Source organism: Anser cygnoides, chromosome 17 (genome assembly GCF_040182565.1).
Source record: "Anser cygnoides isolate HZ-2024a breed goose chromosome 17, Taihu_goose_T2T_genome, whole genome shotgun sequence".
Classification (NCBI taxonomy): Eukaryota; Metazoa; Chordata; class Aves; order Anseriformes; family Anatidae; genus Anser; species Anser cygnoides.
The window spans coordinates 3,573,692-3,592,576 of record NC_089889.1 but is presented as its reverse complement, the minus strand read 5'-3'; the positions used below and the strand labels follow the sequence as shown (position 1 = coordinate 3,592,576).

General features: G+C 36.0%; 1 protein-coding gene across 5 annotated transcripts in view; it reads left to right on the top strand.

The window, feature by feature from the left end:
* The window catches only part of MPHOSPH9 (M-phase phosphoprotein 9), a 28,218-nt gene extending 9,551 nt beyond the window's left edge, over positions 1–18,667 (top strand). For 4 of the 5 annotated variants that reach the window (XM_066979233.1, XM_066979235.1, XM_066979234.1 and 1 more), the window contains 19 exons: positions 473–601; positions 1,448–1,538; positions 2,794–2,900; positions 3,295–3,420; positions 4,240–4,676; positions 5,555–5,713; positions 6,828–6,915; positions 7,700–7,915; positions 8,774–8,821; positions 9,201–9,265; positions 10,977–11,078; positions 11,740–11,877; positions 12,575–12,750; positions 13,524–13,688; positions 14,025–14,145; positions 14,939–15,042; positions 15,917–16,128; positions 16,672–16,740; positions 17,359–18,667. In XM_066979233.1, the coding sequence (XP_066835334.1) occupies positions 473–601; positions 1,448–1,538; positions 2,794–2,900; positions 3,295–3,420; positions 4,240–4,676; positions 5,555–5,713; positions 6,828–6,915; positions 7,700–7,915; positions 8,774–8,821; positions 9,201–9,265; positions 10,977–11,078; positions 11,740–11,877; positions 12,575–12,750; positions 13,524–13,688; positions 14,025–14,145; positions 14,939–15,042; positions 15,917–16,128; positions 16,672–16,740; positions 17,359–17,460 (2,655 nt within the window). In that variant the 3' untranslated portion in view covers positions 17,461–18,667. The remainder of the gene's footprint in view (positions 1–472; positions 602–1,447; positions 1,539–2,793; positions 2,901–3,294; positions 3,421–4,239; positions 4,677–5,554; positions 5,714–6,827; positions 6,916–7,699; positions 7,916–8,773; positions 8,822–9,200; positions 9,266–10,976; positions 11,079–11,739; positions 11,878–12,574; positions 12,751–13,523; positions 13,689–14,024; positions 14,146–14,938; positions 15,043–15,916; positions 16,129–16,671; positions 16,741–17,358) is intronic. The other variant, XM_066979236.1, reaches the window with a different exon arrangement.
* Positions 18,668–18,885: the final 218 nt, after the last annotated feature.

The following is an 18,885-nucleotide window of genomic DNA, read 5'->3' as shown; positions in this document are numbered from 1 at the left end:
CAAGTTTTTTTTTCTTTATTGTATTGTTTATGTAAGAATAATAATAAATTTTATGCTTGTATATGATCATGATTTGGCTAATTTGAACTACTCCAAATGCAGCTGTAGCACTGGTTACTAAAAAACAAATAACCCACACAATAAAAGTTCAAGAGAAATTTTGTATTTTTAGAACTATTTGTGGTAACGCCTATTGCCATGATTACAGAATAGGCTCAAAATGCTTCTTTTGAGATTTTTTTTTTTGTGTGTGTGTGTCCCTTCCCTCCTCCCCATCCCCACAATTAAATATTTCCTTCTGTATGTTCACAAATCTGATTATTTTGGGAAGTTTAACCACGTATAACATTTTCAACCCAAAAGGACGGTATGCAACATGATTGTATGAGTAGTCATCATACATGTAACTGTGAATTTTTAGAATTACTTTGAGTATATTAATTGTCACAAGTGTCTCTATGCTATTTTAAAGGAAATAATTCCTGAAACTCTGAAAGGCTCCACCTACGAGAGAATAGGAGAGCTAGAAAATAGGAATCACTTGGTACAAGGCAGGGTCAGTTTTCTTTCCTGTGGTCACTTTGAGGGTGATCCAGAAAGGGTAAGTTTGGATTTGCTTTCTCTAGTCTTCTGTTGTCAGTGGAAGCATGATTGGCTAGTGGAAATCAGTGCCAGAAACACAGATTTTGAAAAAAAAAATCTGTCTTTGTGTTCCTTTGTAAGAATTCAGTTGTTGCCCCTTCACCTTCCTTTCTTCCTCCTTAGGCAGAGGAGAATACCTAGATAAAAACATTAAAAGGGACAGAATAGCCTTGAGGTAATACCCTACATAATTCAAAAAGTTGTGCTTTAGTTCTAAACTCCATTTTTTTTTAGCTGAGGGGTTGCCTAGAAAGTTTGGAGTGAAGGGAAGGAGGAAGTTTGGAGTGAAGAGAACGAGGATTCGTAGTATCTTACACGGGGGTATGTAGTATCTTGTCTATCTGAGATGGTAGACAATGTTACCTCCTGACCTGTGGTAGGTGGAGGCATAACAGCTGAATATAAGAAATTCCAGTCTTAGGATGAGGAAAGAGTAACGCTATCAGTAAGTCATTATCCCTCTATATACTCGCACCTTTTAAGGAGCAGGAAAGTTTAGCTGACTGTCCAAAATGTGTATTTCTATAATGCCTCATCTAAAAAATGCTCTGTAAGTGGACTGGCACATGAATTAGAAACTACCAGTATCATTTAATTGTATGGCATATCTTGGTTTCCCTTCTGGCTTTGATTGCCCTGAACATAAATTGTATAGTTTCGGATCACCATCACCGTAACTAACTTTAATCCGTTTGTGTGAAAAGGCTAACAGCATTTACATACAGTTTTTTAAAACTAGACTCTCAATTTTTTTTTCTTGCCTTGCAGTTTTTGTTATAAGTTTGTGTTCTCTTTTTAATTTTAGACAAACTCTGCTGATGCTGTTTTGCCACCTTACACTTTTTACCTCAATCAACCAACTGAAAGCCCAAATTCCTTAGTGTCCGAAGCTTCAGGTATTGTTAATATCTTCTCCTTAAATTTCCTTTTCTGTTGATTTCTATTTTTAGAACTTACTAGAACATACCTCCAATACTTCTGGGGAGGTACAGAGGGTATAAGCACAGAAAAGCTGTTAATTTTTGATACAGTGTAATTCTGCGGCTCTTAGTCTTGTTTCAAACTGATGGTGGCTCCTGTGCATCACTGCTGGCAGATGCAGGACTTTGGGCAATTTTATTTTTCTTCAAATTTCTCAGTACTTCAAGGCTGAGCTTTGTATTTAAAACTGTTTCATAATGTAATTACTGCTAAAATCATGGTAGGGGATGAAATGACCTTTTAAAATATTAGCACCACTGATGGTTTAGTGATCACAGGAGTGCATGGTAATAGGAGCAGAATTCCTGTAAGTCAAAGGAATGATTCAGTAGTTCTGTGAATAAACAAGAACAAAATCATGCAGTGTGTAATGTTGGGATTAATTTTTTTTTTTTTATGTTGGGGTGCGTCTGCGCGAAGGGGGTTGTTTTTTGTTTTAGTGTGGTTTTGCTTCTGTTCTTTCCGGGGGAGCTTTGTGTGGTTTTGTTGTTACAGTTTTATTGGGTGTTTTATTTATTTATTTATTTTTCGTCAAAGCCAAACAACTAATTTATGTGTTTTGATCGTAACATAGTGGATCCACTTCAGTAATAAACAGGGATACGGAGATGTAGCCCTGCAAATGATGTATATTGCTTCTACACAACCACACATAAGAAACTGAAGGGGGATAAAGACTGTTTAAATGTTCCTCTTGTGCCATCCCACAGTAGGTGGGTCCCGGTAGCCTGTCTTTTTGCATGTTATGGTGTGCTGTTGAGCACCAAACTGAAGAGTTTGTAACCTTGAGTGGCTGTCTAGAATTATTCCTTTGGCATTATAAGTTTTAAGAGCTATACTGGCATTGTTAGAAATGTGGCAGCTTATGGTAAATGAGGATATGACCTCAAACACCAAAGAGTATATATTTTCACTAATTTGCACCTTTAATTAGCGATGCTATGTGATACAATACTGATTATGTATGTTGCTTATGTTTTGCGTTGAGATTTTTGTAACTTCTGCTAACAAATACTTCAGTAAAATCCCTAAGCAATAGATGCTAATAATTAATACACTACTGTTGTTAGCTGGCAGAGTAACATCTTTCTAATGGTTTTGGGGATTCCAGCTCCATAGCTGTGAGATTGAAATTTGTAACCTTTTTTCTCCAATGATTCTTTTCATTAGGACTTTCGTACTGGAAACTAGATGAACAGGACATGTATCACTCTTTACCAGAGAACCTCAGAAGTGAGTTCACTGATGTTTTCTCCACAAAAGTATCACCAGATCAGGTAAACTTTGTGCATGTTCTAAAAGATGTGTTATATTTGTCATCTTTCTCCTTTTCTACAAATGGAAAGAATCAGCCCTTCAGAAGAGAAGTTTTCCGTGAAGCTTCCTTTTGTTAGCTCACTATCTCCTTCATTATTCATTTACCCTGGCTACCTCCACTTGGAATTTACTGACCTTCTTCTGTCATCTAAAAGAAATGGTGTAAGAGGCAAGAAGAGACTAACTAGTATATTAAAGGTGTATTTGCCTCATTAACGACAGTTCTTTAAATTGGGTGCGTTGCATAGAGCCTTTTTTTTTCTGAACTGTTTCATTAGCCAAAAAAAAAGTTATTTAACTGGGGATGAAGGATTGTGTTCAGAAAGACTAATGTAGCAATTTTGCCTGTTTAAGTCGTCTTCTGCTGATGAAATGAAGCTATCGTCATTGAAGGATATTTATCATAAAAGACAGAGGGAAAACAAGCAGCTGCCAGACATGAATTTTATGCCTTCTTCCCAGTCAAGTCACCCACCAGAGGTAATGTTATCTTTGTTCCACATCTCTGTTTGAAGGTATGATGGGTTTTACAGGCTGCTTTCATGTTAATCAGCACCTGCTGCCACCTCCAGTGCCATGCTGGAACAGCAATTTTTGCAGCTGTGATGAACCAGACTGGGAGGGGATCCAACTGAAAAGAACCCCTGAGAACACTCTGGGTAAATGAGCACCTTTGCAGCACACCCTTGAAGGTGATGCAGGGGTGAATCTGCTGAAGCTGCAGAAATGCACATGGGACTGCAGTTGCCGAAGCAGGGTTTTCTTTCTACTTCCTACAAGACAAGTTCCTTCCACCTCAGACAGTGAATAGGCACGGGTTGTGGGAATATTCTTTATCAAATCTGTTTTTGTACCCGTTTCCAGGATATAGCCTTTAGTTTTTACTTGTGCACATAATGTATAAGGCTACACAGTGACTATTATGTGTCTGTCTTGTTTATGTAATCCACAAAGTGATTTTAGTAACTGTGCAATGTTATTGCTTTAGCCTGCAAGCAAGCATCCTAATTCTTTTATATATATGACTGAAATCTTCTGGACAGCTACAGATGCTGGATATATCTTTTATTCCTACCAGAAAGTCAGAAACACAAATTGCAAGCATTGGGTATACGTATCATCTTCTGAGCTGCAGATTTCTTCATCTTTGCACTTGTTTGTAAATATCAAATAATTGTAGTAATATTCATTATAATTCCTGCAATACATTATATAGATGACTAATGTATTCAGATTAATTCCGTTTACATGACCAAAAGTTAAAACAATTTTTTTTTAGTATTGTAACGTATTTCCTAGATCTTGACGTTGGACCCAACCCTGCATATGAAACCCGGTCAGCAGAATCCAGGACATTGCTTTTTCAATATTCCTGAAGAGACTACTCCTTTTTCTCCAGACTCTATGGCAGAACCTGGATTTTCAAGTCATTGTGATACAGACTCTTTTTCACGGACAAGCAATTCATCTCAGTGTGATGATTCTCCAAAATATCCTGCTGGTAGCAGAGCTGTGCATTTGGACCTCTGGAAAAATCATACAATTCCAAATGAAAATAAGGCCAGCTGTCCTTTTCCAATGGCATATACCGATGCTAACAGTGATATTTCACTCAACCCTGAGGAGGAAGAAACATTAACTCTAACTCCATCTTCTATTACTCAGTGTGCTGACAACAGTTTACCAGAATATAATCTTTCAGTGACATCTGTTGAAGATCCTGTTATAATGTCAAAGTGAGTTTTTTTTTCTTTTTTTTTTTTTTCTTTTAAGTTGTAGAGTTAGTCCCTTCATGAAAGAACAGTACTGGTGACATGAACAAAACATGCACATTCTGTGAGCTTAGAATGTAGCTGGGCATTGCTTTTTTTTTTCTTTCTTCTTCCTGAAGTACAAGTGGCGTGGAGATAGAACAGTCATTTTCCACTTCTTATAAATGTCTTTGAGACCATACTATTTAATCTAAAGCACGGTGTTTGTACTGTCTTCCTTGATCCCTATGAATATCAGAGCCTTAACTGGAACACAAAACAGTTTTCCTTGTTTTATTTTTTATTATTTCTGTGTATACATTAAAATAAAAATACATGCTTACTTCACAGGCTGTATGAGGATGTTGATTTAGGTAGAGAATTTCACAGTTCTGTGGTAGGTATGGTTTTTAATTTAGAGTCAAATGGTAGGATAAGCACAGAATTACTGTACTTAGGAAAAATAAATATCCCCCAATCACTGTTGAAGCTCTCATGATTTGCGCAGCGACAAGCAGATGTGACATATATTCCATGTGTGAGGGCTCATGCAGAGGGCCACGGTTTCAAGATAGTTCAATTTGTGAGTTTCCCATTTAATTTCTTGTGCGTATTTTCTACTGGGTAGAAAAGGGGAGAAAGAGTTAAGCTTCGTGCTATTAATGTGAATACTTCCATGCCAGCCTTGGGTGTCTGACACCACTGCTTTAGATGACAAATTTGCTTTGCTTCAATTTGACTGTAACAAAGCTCTGCAAGAGATATTTATGTGCTGAGTTCATTATGTCTGAATCAGTGTAGCTGGCAATGTGTGGTCATGTTGGTAGCTGGAAACTTTTTTTTGTTCTTAATTTTGAATATAGGATTAGGCAGAATCTGAGGGAAAAACATGCTCGACACATAGCTGATCTACGGGCTTACTATGATGCTGAGATACATAGCTTAAAACAGCAGCTAGAGGCAAGCCATAAAGCTGCTTCTTCTGAAGATTTGAAGAAAATCAATCAAAATCTTGCTGACAGGTACTGTTTATCCATCTTTTTCTTTCTCTGTTACAGGGTATTATTTCTACTTTAAAAGCTACATATGCTTGTTTAGAATATCTTGAAATGTTTGTCATTCCTCAATTCTGAATGTTTCATGCATCTATGATACTAATATTTTACTACTAAATACACATTTTACGTTATTTAATGCATCTTTTTAAGATTGGTTTAAAATTATTGTTAGGCGGTAAGTGGGATGTTTGGACCAGAGGTCTTGTTTGACCTGATTTTGTGCTGAAGGTAGGGTGAGTTTTGTTTAAAAACAGCTGGCTGACAGGCTGAGGTAGTCCTAAGGAACCTGTAATGGAAGTATCAGTGTTGTAAGATAGTATTTGCCTGTCATGCTGGTGAACATCATCCCACTTTATCTTTCACACCAAAGCTACCAGATGTTTTCCAGATGTTACAGGAAAAGTCTTGAATTCATTGGTAGCTTTACAAAGCCAATTTACCAGTCAGTGCTCTTTGGCCAGATACTATTGCCGGAGGCTGTGTGCCTCACCTGTGTACTTGGTGCCACTTGGGTGATTGCTGTAGAAGTTCAATGTGATTTTATATCATTACTGCCAGTCAAAATACATATTAAAAATTTAGACAGTTAAAGTACTTCACAAAATTTATGGCGTTCAGAGTAATTGAAAACGTGTGTGGGTAGCTGGGACTCCTTTGTACTTCTCTCCTAGCACTAGTGGGTTCTACCTATTAAAAGTGACTTCTGAGCAGCCATTTACTGAGTTACAAGAAGCTTGTGGTATGCTTTCAGTCATTAATTATCACACAGCATCATCAATTAGCTCAAGTGGAACTCCACTCTGGTGCCTCTCAGCTGCTTCTGGTCGTGGAGCTCTTGTGCACAGACTCCAGATGGTTCTGAGCAAATGTTCCCACTTTGCTGCTTGCCCTCCGAGCTCCGCAGCCTTTCCGTGCAGAGGTGCTGGGTGCTCACTGCAGCAGCTGTAGACTATGGGAAGAGGTCCCAGGCTGGGTACCAAAATTAGAGGGGATGCTTGAGGAAGGAAAGGCAGCTATAAAGGGTAGATTTATTATTTGAAAGCTTAAGAGATTTTTGTAATCTCTATTTTCCAAGTAGGTGTGACCAATTAGATGCAGCTCTGAATGAAGCAAGTGCTCGCATAAAAGCCCTTGAAAATAAGAATAATATGCTAGAAAAGCAAGTGGTAAGTATATGTTTATGGTGACATATTAATTCAAGTTGCTTTTTAACTAAAAGGGTAAGAAAATGCACCTATTCATTGTTAAGCTAATCTGTATTTCTGTATTTAATTTTCAACCTTTCTCTTAATATGACACAGCCAGTATGTTACACAGGCGACTTTCCTAGCCGTGTTTCTTAAGGACTCTTGCATGAATCATAATCACTTTTGTTTATAAACAATCCTTTATAGGGGCCAAATGAAGTTTAATAGTTAAATATTGTCATTTGTTTCTGATGTCTCACTCTATACCAGAATCAATTAAAAAAAAAAATCTAATTACTTCCTTTTTGATTTCTAATTAGAGCTGTGTAATTAAGAGGAAATCTCATTTGCACTGGGGCAAAAATATTATCTATATAAGTGTACTTATACAGTCTTTCTGGCTAGGTCAGACCTGTTTGTTTATGACTGCAGAGTTGAATTTATTGGTGAAAGAACAGGGCATTCTGTCTTGGAAGTTAAATGCCTGGAGAGATTAATTCATTCCACCTTTTAGACTTTTTTCTATGCTGGGAAGCAAGACAGTAAATTGGGATTAGAGACGTAACCTCTAGATGTTTTAAGTTATATAAAATGAATATACGTCTTTTGGGGGTTTGACTCTTGATTTTAGTTCTTTATACCTCACAGAAACGAGCATAATCTTGTACATCTGTAGATGAACTATTCTATTTGGATGATTTTAATTTCTGAACTAAAAATCTGCTAGGTAAGCATTATAATTAATGTTGTGTTTCTTCTACAGACAGATTGGAGAGAACGCTTTTATGCTGTTAGTAATACTTCCAAAGTTTTACAGGAACGTATTGAAGAAATGCGCACAAATAATAAAGAGAAGGATAACACGATCAGTAGACTAAAATCAAGGCTTAAAGATCTAGAGGAAGCATTTGAAAAAGCTTATAAATTATCCGATAATAAAAATGCAAGGTTAAAGGAAGAAAATAAAATGTTTCAAAACGTAAGTAAGAAAATGTGAAATGATTTTTACAGTTGCATTGCATTTTACCAACACAGCAAGTCCTGGGTGTTTTTGCAGTGGTACACTCTGAGTAGTTTTCCAAGACTTAATGCACATCTGAGGGAACAGAAATATTCAGTAGACTACTTTGTAGGCTAGGTGTTAGGTTATACTACAGACCTGATAGATATTTTAAAACAGTTATACAAGGCAGCAATTATTTACTTGATGTGATAACATTTGCTGTATCCTTTCTCGGGTATTTTATTACTTTATGCACTATTAGTTTATCTTTTTGTAGAGGTAATATAGGAAATAATTTCAGAACAAGTTATTTTTTGTTCTCTTGAGTTTATGTGGAATGGACTGAATCTCTTTTGTAAGTCATCACTGTTAATTTTATGTATAATTTTAGGCTTAATCAAAGCACTTGTTCTTCTGATTCTTCAGTAACAGCTTTATGGAATGTTTGATTTGTTTCAGAAAAATGGGTACTAGGTGGAAAAGCAACTTGATGCTTTAAATCCTTTATTTATTTAATTTCCAAATAAACTTGAAAATACAAAGTCGACTTTAAAGCCAGTAAAGAGTTCTACTGTTTCCTTCAGCTTCGTCATTTCCTTTTAAAGATAATTATATGACAATTAGAAATATGTTGTGCATGTAGTTCTTGTCCCTTCTATAACTTTTTTTTTTCTGATTAGAAGATGCTAGAACTTAACAAATAATATTTAAATGCACTCTGTATATCCCATAGTGCTTATAAGCATGTTAGACAAGGAATTTATTTTATAGCACTCAACAGAAATGTTAGTTATGTTTACTCTCCATATGTGTTTGGTTTTTTGTTTGTTTTAGCTTTTAGGAGAATATGAGTCCCTTGGAAAAGAACATGAAAGAGTAAAGGTAAGTATGCACTAGTTAATTAAAAACCCAGGCTGGTAAAATCTGTTGTAATGTATCATAGAATTAACTGACTTAACGTAAGTATTTAGGAAAAGACAAAATGAAATATCCATATATCTTTCTGCTGAAAGCTTTTTACTGCATCTTCAGAGTCCCTGAAAAGGGAAAAAAAAAGACTGAGTTTAGAGTATATTGTGTTCTAGTTGTAGACGGCAAAAATACTGTGAAGTCAAAGCCAAAGAAATTTAATGGAACTCTATTTCAAATAGGAAAGCATATTTAATGTATTATTTTCAAGATTGAAGTTCTTTTTTTTTTTCTTCTGTAGACACTTATGTAGTTTCTAGACTTGTTACTTTTTTCCTTGTGTACTTTGTAGGATACGTTAAATGCAACTGAAAACAAATTGCTTGATGCAAACGCCCAGATTTCTGATTTGAAAAGGTAAATGTGAATGTTATTACTATTTTAACAATATGAAATACAGCCTGTGGCCCAAACATTTAGTCCTAGACTATCAAGTCTGTATATTTGCAATTTTAATTACATCTTATGAAGTATTTCATGTTGCTTGACGTGGCTTTGCACAAATGTGAAGAATCTTGTTATTTTTAAGAAATGTGGCGTGTGCTTTTACTTCCTTGATCACAACCTCTTCCAGTGGGTTGCAATTGCTTCCTCTCTGGTGTCAGTCAGGTAGCCCAGCCAGTCTGCTGCTCAAGCTTTTGCTACTGAAGTTGTTTCCTCAGGAGCCCCCATCTTCAGTTTACCAGTCTCTATGCAGGTTTTCAGGAGTGAGGATGCTGGCAGGAATCCACAATTCAAGATTATGGCTCCTGAACGTGAATAAAGGACAGAAAGTGTTCCATATATAGCAGAAATAATGCCTGCTATGGACGTCCCTCATGCTGCCTGGATCTATCTTGTGGTTGGGACAACAGATACGTATTGAGCTTTATGCTTTCTGGGCAGGCACTAGGCAAGAGTCATGACCATCAAGGGTTTTACAGCTATGGACGTGTCCTCCAGTTTGGGATTTCTCAGCTACTCCTAGTCAAGGGTGTAAAACAGCATAGTAGTTCAGCAGAGTTTAGAGAGGTGTGGGAGAGAGGACTTCTGAGAGGGCAGGCATTGTAGTACTGCAGCGAGGTGAGGTGTGATGTCATTCATCTCCCTCTGAGCTTTTTTTTGGGACATGTGCTGTTATCTCCGTTCCTGTTTTACTTCAGCAGCTGAAACCAAGACTGTTAGAAATAAATCTTTTTCTTTTTTTTTTGTGCATGGTTTTTGATAATTCTTGTAGAAATGTGGCTACAAGTTTCACCTCAAAATCCATTTCAAATGTCATAGCAACCAGGCATTAACCTGTGTAAAGTTAAAACTAAAACCAGAAAAAGAAAATGCAATTTTCAGGCATATGTTTTGCAGTCCTTTGTTACTCAGATCACCTGATTTTTGAAGAAAAAGAATGGAAAGAATGAATAGCAAGAATTTAAGGAAGAAGTAGAAAGAAGCCAAAAATACTTTGCCTTCAATTTTTATTGTACTGTTGAGGAAATGAAGATAGTGTGAAAGAAAGTTCAGTATGGTATTTCTATTAGTGCTTCTATTTTTCTTGCCTGACTGTTGATACTGCTAGCTAGGGATCATTCCATACCCATAAAGTGGAAAAAAGCAATTTTTACATCCTGTTCCAAAACCCTGACTTTCTATCCTCCAAGCAAGGAATGCCTAAAATTGTGTTGCACTGAAGATGTGGACTGCATGAGCAGCAGATTGGTCGTTACCTGAGTGACACACAGGAGAAGGAGCCACCCACTAAAATCAGAGTCAGGGAGTCCTTTGTATAGATTCCTCATTTCAAGGAGGAAAAACATTTGTTTACCCCTCCCAAAGCCCCTAGGAGTTGAACGCTTTGATCCACAGCAATATCTCCTGGTCTTGTCTTTCTAGCTAGGTCACCTAACTTATTTGACTTAGAATACAAACAGATATTTATCTACGTATTTATGGATAGATAGAAATCTCGTAGTTACTCTTGTTCTTCTGCTCTACTCAGGATATCTGAATAAAAATGAGTAAACTCCAGGAAATATGATGTCTCTTTATATATTCTAAATCATCTTATTATGCATCTTTGCTACTTCTACATTAGGACGATTTCAAAACTTGAAGCTCAGCTCAAGCAGGTGGAACATGAAAATATGTTGAAACTTCGCCATATTACCGAAAGTCGTTTAAGAACCTCTTGTGCCAAGTAAGTGAATATTCCAGTAATGTGAAAACAGGTCATGTGCTTTAGAATACTTTTAATGTGTTTTGGGTAACAATGGATAAAGATGTCAGTCCATAGGCTAAACTGGATTAAACACATGTGCTGTAATCCCAAGACTTCATATGCCAAGAAATGATTAAAAAAATAAAAATCAGATAACACACGTGTTATTTGGCAGACTGTCTCTAGTCTTCCTACGTGAAGACTGGTCTCAGTTTCTAAGCTGAATATAGATTTCCATGCTCAGCAAAGATCTTGGGAATAAAATCTAATTGTCCAATTAGACATTAGAGGTTTTCTTTGTGCCCTTATGTCTTTGATTTAAGAGGCTGATTACTGCTTTTTATTTTTCTAACTATAGTTTTTACAGGTATGCTGTGAGTAGTGTGGAAGTTAAAATGCATACTCCAGTGTGGACTGTGAATGTATGTTAAAGAAATAAGAAGTTGGTGTCTTTTCTGTTTTGGTGCTTCCATGTCTTAAAGACCTGAAAAGCTGCTTTTTTTCTACAGTATTTACAAAGTTATCGTATATTTGTTATTTGTTTCTAAGTAGAACAAATAAATAATATTATTTTATTATTTTTTAAAAAAATAATAAATCAAAACCATTCATAATTCAGAAATTTTTTTTGTTCCCACAGCAAGTTGGCAACTCCTGATGTCAGCAGGCGAAAGTGGCTGATACCAGGAGCAGAGTATTCAATCTTCACTGGCCAGCCCTTGGAAGTCCAGGAAAGCCCAAAAGACAACAGATTAGAAGAAACCTATATTCCTTCAAGGTGAGCTGGTATCCTTCAGTCTCCACTGTGATGTGAAGTTGAACAATTCTAAAACATAATTTTATTGAAAATAAACCAGATTCATATTTCCAGATTTTGCGGATGCTAAGTAGAGTTCTAAAACATGTCTCAGTGTTATAGATGCTAAACCATCCCTGAAAAGCAAAACAACCTTCTTTCTAGTATGAAGGAACCTGGTATGAAAGAAACAGCTGTAGCCTTCAGTACCTTCCTTGAAATATCAGAAGGCTTTAACTGCATTTGGTGCTGCTGGCTTTATGCTCTCCATGTTTGTGTCCAATTCTACTCTGAGTCTGGACACAAAGAAGTGCTCTGTTGTATATGATGTGAGCTGATGTGCTTGGCTGCAACTTGCTGCTAGTGTGAAGCTTCAGGTATAGTTTCATTTCTCAGTAGTTTACCTTCTTCCTCAGAAGTTTCTAAAGCCTCTGTCGGTATGTATTTACTTTGAAGAAGATGTCAAATTATCAAGCTTAACTCATATTTTGGATTCTTGGATTGGCTGTAACACGATCGTCTGAGGTTCTTGGCTGAAATTAAGAACAACTCTAAAAATCTTGCTTTGGCAACTGTAAAGCTCAAAATAAATTTCTCCCAGTTTTTCTGTTCAGCTTGCTTTTGGATTGCTGAAATAAAGCTGGAAAATTTGATCTTTCTTCCTGCTCCTTTCTTTAAGGCACCATTCTCCTCCTGAAAAAGACTCCTCACAAGAAGACTCTTCAACAAACACGATTGAAAAGAAGGAAAATGGGATGTCAGAAGCACCAATTATAAAAGCCTTTAAAGAACTTGAAGAAGGAAAAGCTTTTAAAGATTGGGGTACACAGACAGAAAAAGAAGACACGTCAGCTAGTAATTTTATTTATTTATTTTTATATTCCTAAACTTGTCTTTATGGGCCTTTTTTTGTTTGCATGTCTTTTGGTTTTGTTCTCACCATGAAAGCCCATCCGTCTTCAGTGATGGGGTGAAATGAATGTGGTTTTTAGCATGCAGATTTCTGGAGTTTTCCAAAGAAAATTCAAAATGATACAGCTAAGGGACTTGTTTAAAATAGAAGGAATGCAAAGGTTGCTGTTAGGTCTCAAGCTAGAGAGTAGTTGATGTCCTTTTTCTAAGAATAACGTAGTATTTATAAACAGTTAATGGAGCCCTAACAGAGTTCTGGCTGGCTCTAAATCCATTTTAGTTTTGTTCCCATAGTGCTGTATCAGAATGTTATTATGAAAGCTGGCATATGTATTGTGGAACTGCACTGAGACATTCTAATGTTGATTTGGGAAGCCTTGTAGTTACAAAACATCGAGTCATTCTTAAATGCTTATGGTCTTGGTTCAGGCGGGTACTCCAATCTTCTTAACCAAAAGAAGCTTTTGTCCTGCTTTTCGTTGTCTGTTATTTAACATCAGATGTCCCTCGTGCTGCAAAGCACCCTTTCTCATAAGTTAGCGAAACGATCAGTTTCATGAATATGATGGGCAGGAAATGAGTCTTAAGTAAAACAGCACAAACGTTTGCACGAGGCAGTCTAAGTGCAGTTGTAAAAGCTGAATACAAGAGAACATTTGTGAGCTCTTGTATCAAAAAAGTATTGATTAATGTAGTCGCTTTTTATTTTTAATTAGAAACAACAACTCGACGTCAAACAGTTGGATTTGTTGAAACTTCTTGTGTTGCTAACCGATCCCCAGAGAAAGGTAAAGACCAACAGAGACCAAAACGGTACAGCTCCCCTTGTGGCCAGAGGTCATCATCCCTTCCTCCTTCAAACAGGAAATCAAATACTCCAAGTAAGTGCTTTCCTGAAGTTTGGTTCATGTTTTTTGCACACACACCCATGCGCACAAGTGAAGGTATATAAATAATGGAAGGTTGCTCTAGAAAAAAGAAAAATAAAAGTATGATTTCTGCATTATTCTAGTAGACAATGTGAAAAAAATAGCTCTAAAATCATAGAAAACACAAGAATTTAGTTTTTCTGTATTGTGATGACCTTTTCATATAATTTAAATAAACATAGACAGCTTTGAAAAGCATCCTGTAAAGATGTAAACATAAGATCACGTGAATGGGAAATACTGAGCAGGGAGAATTTTAGGTACTTGAATGTACTTTGTCTCTCACAGCAAGACGAGAGATAATGTTGGCGCCAGTGTCTGTGACGTACAGCCCAAAACGATCTCCAAAAGAAAACCTCTCTCCTGGATTTAGCCATTTGCTTAGCAAAAATGAAAACACAGTGACAAGGTATGAATTTTGTGAATACAATTGTGTTCTGACGATTGTAATAGCAGCAGTATGTTTATGCAGGCTTAATACTGTTCCTGCTGTTTTTTGTTCATTTAAAAAGTTGTGGAAAATCTGAGTCGTGAAGATTTCTAAACATAAAGCTAAGGTTTACTTCTTAAAACATGGCGAGAAAAATCTGGAATGATTTCTGTAACTTAGCATTTACCAAGGAGAGGTGGTGTGTTTATTGTTACGTATCTTGCAATGACATTGATCGGTGACAAAAAGGTTATAAAAGAATTGTTTTGTGGAGTAAGTCCAGATTTACAGGCAGCTTATCAGGAAATGTAAATAAAAGTTGAAAATAGTATCTACCTATTGCGTCATTTATAAGCACGTTAGAAGATGCATAAGCTGAATTTTCTGGTAACCGAGCTACATAATATGGTTTCTGTAGAGGTCTTTGCTTGGCAAAGCTTGTAGAGTTTTAGAGAACACGCTTAGCTGCAGGATTAAAGTGTAGGACACGTGTGAGGAAGAAGAAATGCGTAGCACCACTCTGGTTTTTGAGAATGACTGTGTGGGAGCTGAGTATGTTCAGGAGTGATGGTTTGGCCTATTCCAGAAGAAAGACACATGAATGAAGCATTTTGGTATATGCAGTTGGGAGTGTATTGGGATATGGTACTACTGTGGAAATTGTTTTATAAACAATTTGTTTATTTCCTACCTTTAAGTGTCTTGGCTAAATACTACCTCAGCTGATAAATTATTTCTAGTGAGTAACTGTTGTGTGCTCCTCATTCTGTAGATTTGATATACTTCTAGATGACCTGGAAACTGGTCCTGCCTCTACTTTACAGCACAATAATCCAAGAAAAAGGCTCCAGTTTCTCTCACTAGATGATACAGAAGGTAATCCTCCAAAGTAGGGGAAAATGTTTCTTTGTACTTTTTTTTTTTTTGAGTTTATAAAATGTACTTTTTCTCCCAACAGAAACATTTTTACCATAATTTCTTCCACATTGGTAACAGCTGTTTAAATAGAAAGCTGACATGTTACTCTATGAGGTTCAATTTCCCCAAATCCTCTCTATCTTGTCTTATTACTGTAGATTGAGAAATACCATTCATACAGGATTTTATTTTTATGTATATGCGTGTGTGCACAAACGCAACAGAAAAACAAAAATAATTAAATTGAGAAAGAAGGGCAATATGTTTCCCTATGCTTAACTCAGTTATGCAATGCATATCTTACTAGAGTCTATATTAAGATGTACATACTCAGTCAAACTAATAAAATTCCTATCTGTAATGCAATGTTTAGTAACAGAAAGAGTAAATATAATAAAGCCAGTTGTTTAAGATTTTTTTGAAATGATTGATTGAACCAAATCTTTCTAATGTTCTAATTCTTGTCACAATGTTCTGCTTTTGTTTTTATTAATGTAATTATTTAGATGGGTGTTTTCATGACAGCTAGTCTACATGGTGATATTTAGAAATGTTGTACCAGTAATTCTTAATGAGCACAATGCATTAATCTGTTTGTTAACAAAAAAAATATGCTGTTTTATAAAGATCGCTGAAAGATGACCCATCCAAATGTTTTGCATTCTTCTGGGAAGTTTGCTTAAGGCAAGCAAATGAGGCTTTGCTACTTCCTATCATTTTATATACCTCCAAGATCACGCTGCTATTCTTGTTTGTTTTTTTTTTTTCTATCCTATCTAATAATTTAATAGACAATTACAAAACAAATAAAAGAGCCCTGTTTTGTTGATAGGAAGGCAGCATTCAGGTGTCAGACATAGCTCTTGTGCTGAATCCGTCAATATTGGAATGAAGAAGGCAACAGCATGGGATGAGAGGAGCGTAGCGCAGAACTATGAGCCGTTGCTGTCACCTTGTGAGGGAGACATCAAGTATGCACCGAGGATTAAGACTCTGGCTGAAACAGAGAGGCTTTTTGATGAGCTGACTCAAGAAAAGCAACAGGCAAAGATGATTTTTTATTTTAAAGTTGTGACTAAACATAGTTACTGTACGAGAGGTGAGGGGTATAGCTGTATTACCTATCCCACGCATGGCTGAAGTTCATGGGTAATTTCCATCGTTAATGTGGGAATGTGCCATTATCATTCCCTGCTCTGCTTCTGACACTACAGTCCTTTCCTGTTCCTAACTTTGTTAAAGGAGAGTCATTTTAACATGAACACGGTGTGGATGGAAGGGTTGGAGTAAACTTACTTTCTTCTTTAGTGGACAGTGGCTTAGCTCAGCCTTTCAAACAAGGAAGGCTATTTTGGCAACTAAGAGCGCTCTCTTCAAAATGCTCCTTGAGTGTCTACTTATACGATTAACTTTTGTATTAGTTTGGTGTGGCATTGTGTTATGGTAACATAAGTTGTTGTTTAAGAACAGTATTGGACATGTATCTAGCCTATGTACCTCACCCCTCTCTCTCTGTAAGATTAGTTAGGAAGGAATATATTGGCTTTTGAAGCTCTAATTTACATCTGAAATATTTTCTGTTACTAGATTGAGGCTGCATTGAGTCGAATTCCTTGTTCTGCTGGAAGAATGACTTTGCAAGCAAGATTAAATCAGGTGCAAAAACTTACCTACAACTGTTCTCTTCAGTTGCTCTTCCACAATTTGAGGATACATAGTTTAGATGAAAGTTCAAATTTTGAAATCGATATAAGTGCAATTACTATGGAAATTACTATTCCACTGAGAGTTGTTCCTGAATATGGCTGAATTGTGAATCTGTTTAAAATGCTGTCTCTAGACTTTAAAGCATTAAAAGATAAAGGGGAATTTACCTCAATTTAATCATAAACACACACTGAATTATCTTGTAAAAGGTGTAAGTTTGTGTGATTTATGACAATAATTCAAAAAATAATAGTTAAATGTTTATATAATATTTTTATTGGTCTGACTCCGAATGCCCAAGCCAAAAAAAAAAGGAATGGAAGCAGAAGGAAAAGAAAAAAGTCAACAACCCACAAATACACACACACACATTAAAAAAAAAATATGATAAATCTACAGGTCTGGCTCTAGTTTTTGGATGCTAACAGAATATGCTAGCAATATATCAGAAAGGATTCTAGCTGAATGTAGGAATAACAGTAGTTTATTCATTTTAGAAGGATCACTGGATTTTGTTGTATGTTATTAAATCCTTTTTTTTTTCCCTTTCTTTTCTTTAACTGCTAGGAAGCCCTGGAAGATCGCTTGGAAAGGATTAACAGGGATTTGGGATCAATACGCATGACTCTGAAAAGATTTCATGTTTTACGTACCTCTGCAAATCTTTGACAATTCACTCTTGAATTCAAATAAGCTTTTTTTTGCACTAATATATAATTATGCACTCAGTAAATGCAGAATTGTTTTGTATTTTTATAAACCCTGAATAGTAGTTTTACAACTATGTTACCCTTTACACACAGCAATATTTTGTACTTCAAACAGCCACCTATATTTTAAACATATTTTTGTTACTGTTGAGGAATCGATGTTTATCCTGTATTGTAATATTTTTAGAAATATTAATTATTTTTAAATAATGATATTCAATGTATAATAAGAAGAAACTAAAAGGCAGCTTGTTTTTGGAAAATGACCGTGTTATCTTTTTTGCACTTCATTTTCCTCACCATTTTATAAGTATCTATGCTATGTTGTAAATATAGCTAATAGTAAATTTTGAATTTTCATACAAAAAGCAACATGAATTACCAGTGTTAGATAACCACTGCTATATGGTAAATCCTTTTAATTTAAGTCTTATAACTTGGATATTTTTCATTGTGACAAAAAACTGTGAGGAATACTTTCATTATGGCTGGCTGGCTGCAAATTGGTATATGTTTTGCTAGTTTGGCTGCCTCTGGCTATGTTTGTAAAATACTGCTCTAAATTATTTGGTGTCTCCCAACAGTTCAGGGAGTAATACTTTGATATCACGAGGACCGGGATTAATGAGACTGACAGTGGCCAGGTTGTCTCCCAATGAGCAGCTCAACTCCAGCCGACACCCCAGGACATGTAACTACTCAAGTTCCTGTTTTAATATGCTAGTTAGGGGTTTTGTGCCATGCCAGTGTTCTGACCGCAGTTATAAGCACGCATTTCCAAATGAAATCCAAGCTATTTTTGTGACCGTACATGCATTTTTCTTGGTGAAAAATATGTACTTGCTAGTTGGCATGTTGTTGAATTACTGTTCAACATTGATATTTTCGTTTGCATTTTAATATTAAATAAATGTTTAATTAGATTCTTTCCTCTAGCCCAAGAACAATAATAGGTTCTGGGATATTACATCAGCGATAATGTAGGTTTTAATCATATTGTGTGTTTCAAATTCTGTCCTTGTTCAAGATGTTTAGCCACCAATTATGTGATTATTTTGCAGTGGAAAGGCCAGAATAGCTGTCATAAAGGAAGCTTGTGAAGGTCTGTTTCTAAAATTAGAGTGCTTTTGTTTTAAGATATTTAATGAAGAACTGTCCTACCCATGCACAGTCTTTTTATTTTTTTTTTATATAAAGTGTTTTGTGCCTCCACTTCTGCCATGTGGGTTGCTTTTAATATAAGATTAGAATTGGTGAGAAATCAAGGATGCTAATTACTCATTTTCCCTTTTACTCTAAAATGTTGAAATTGGGCCTGAATACTTGGAGATGACTTGCTTGAATATACTTCCTGGCTACACCAATAGATTCAGAATTTTCATGG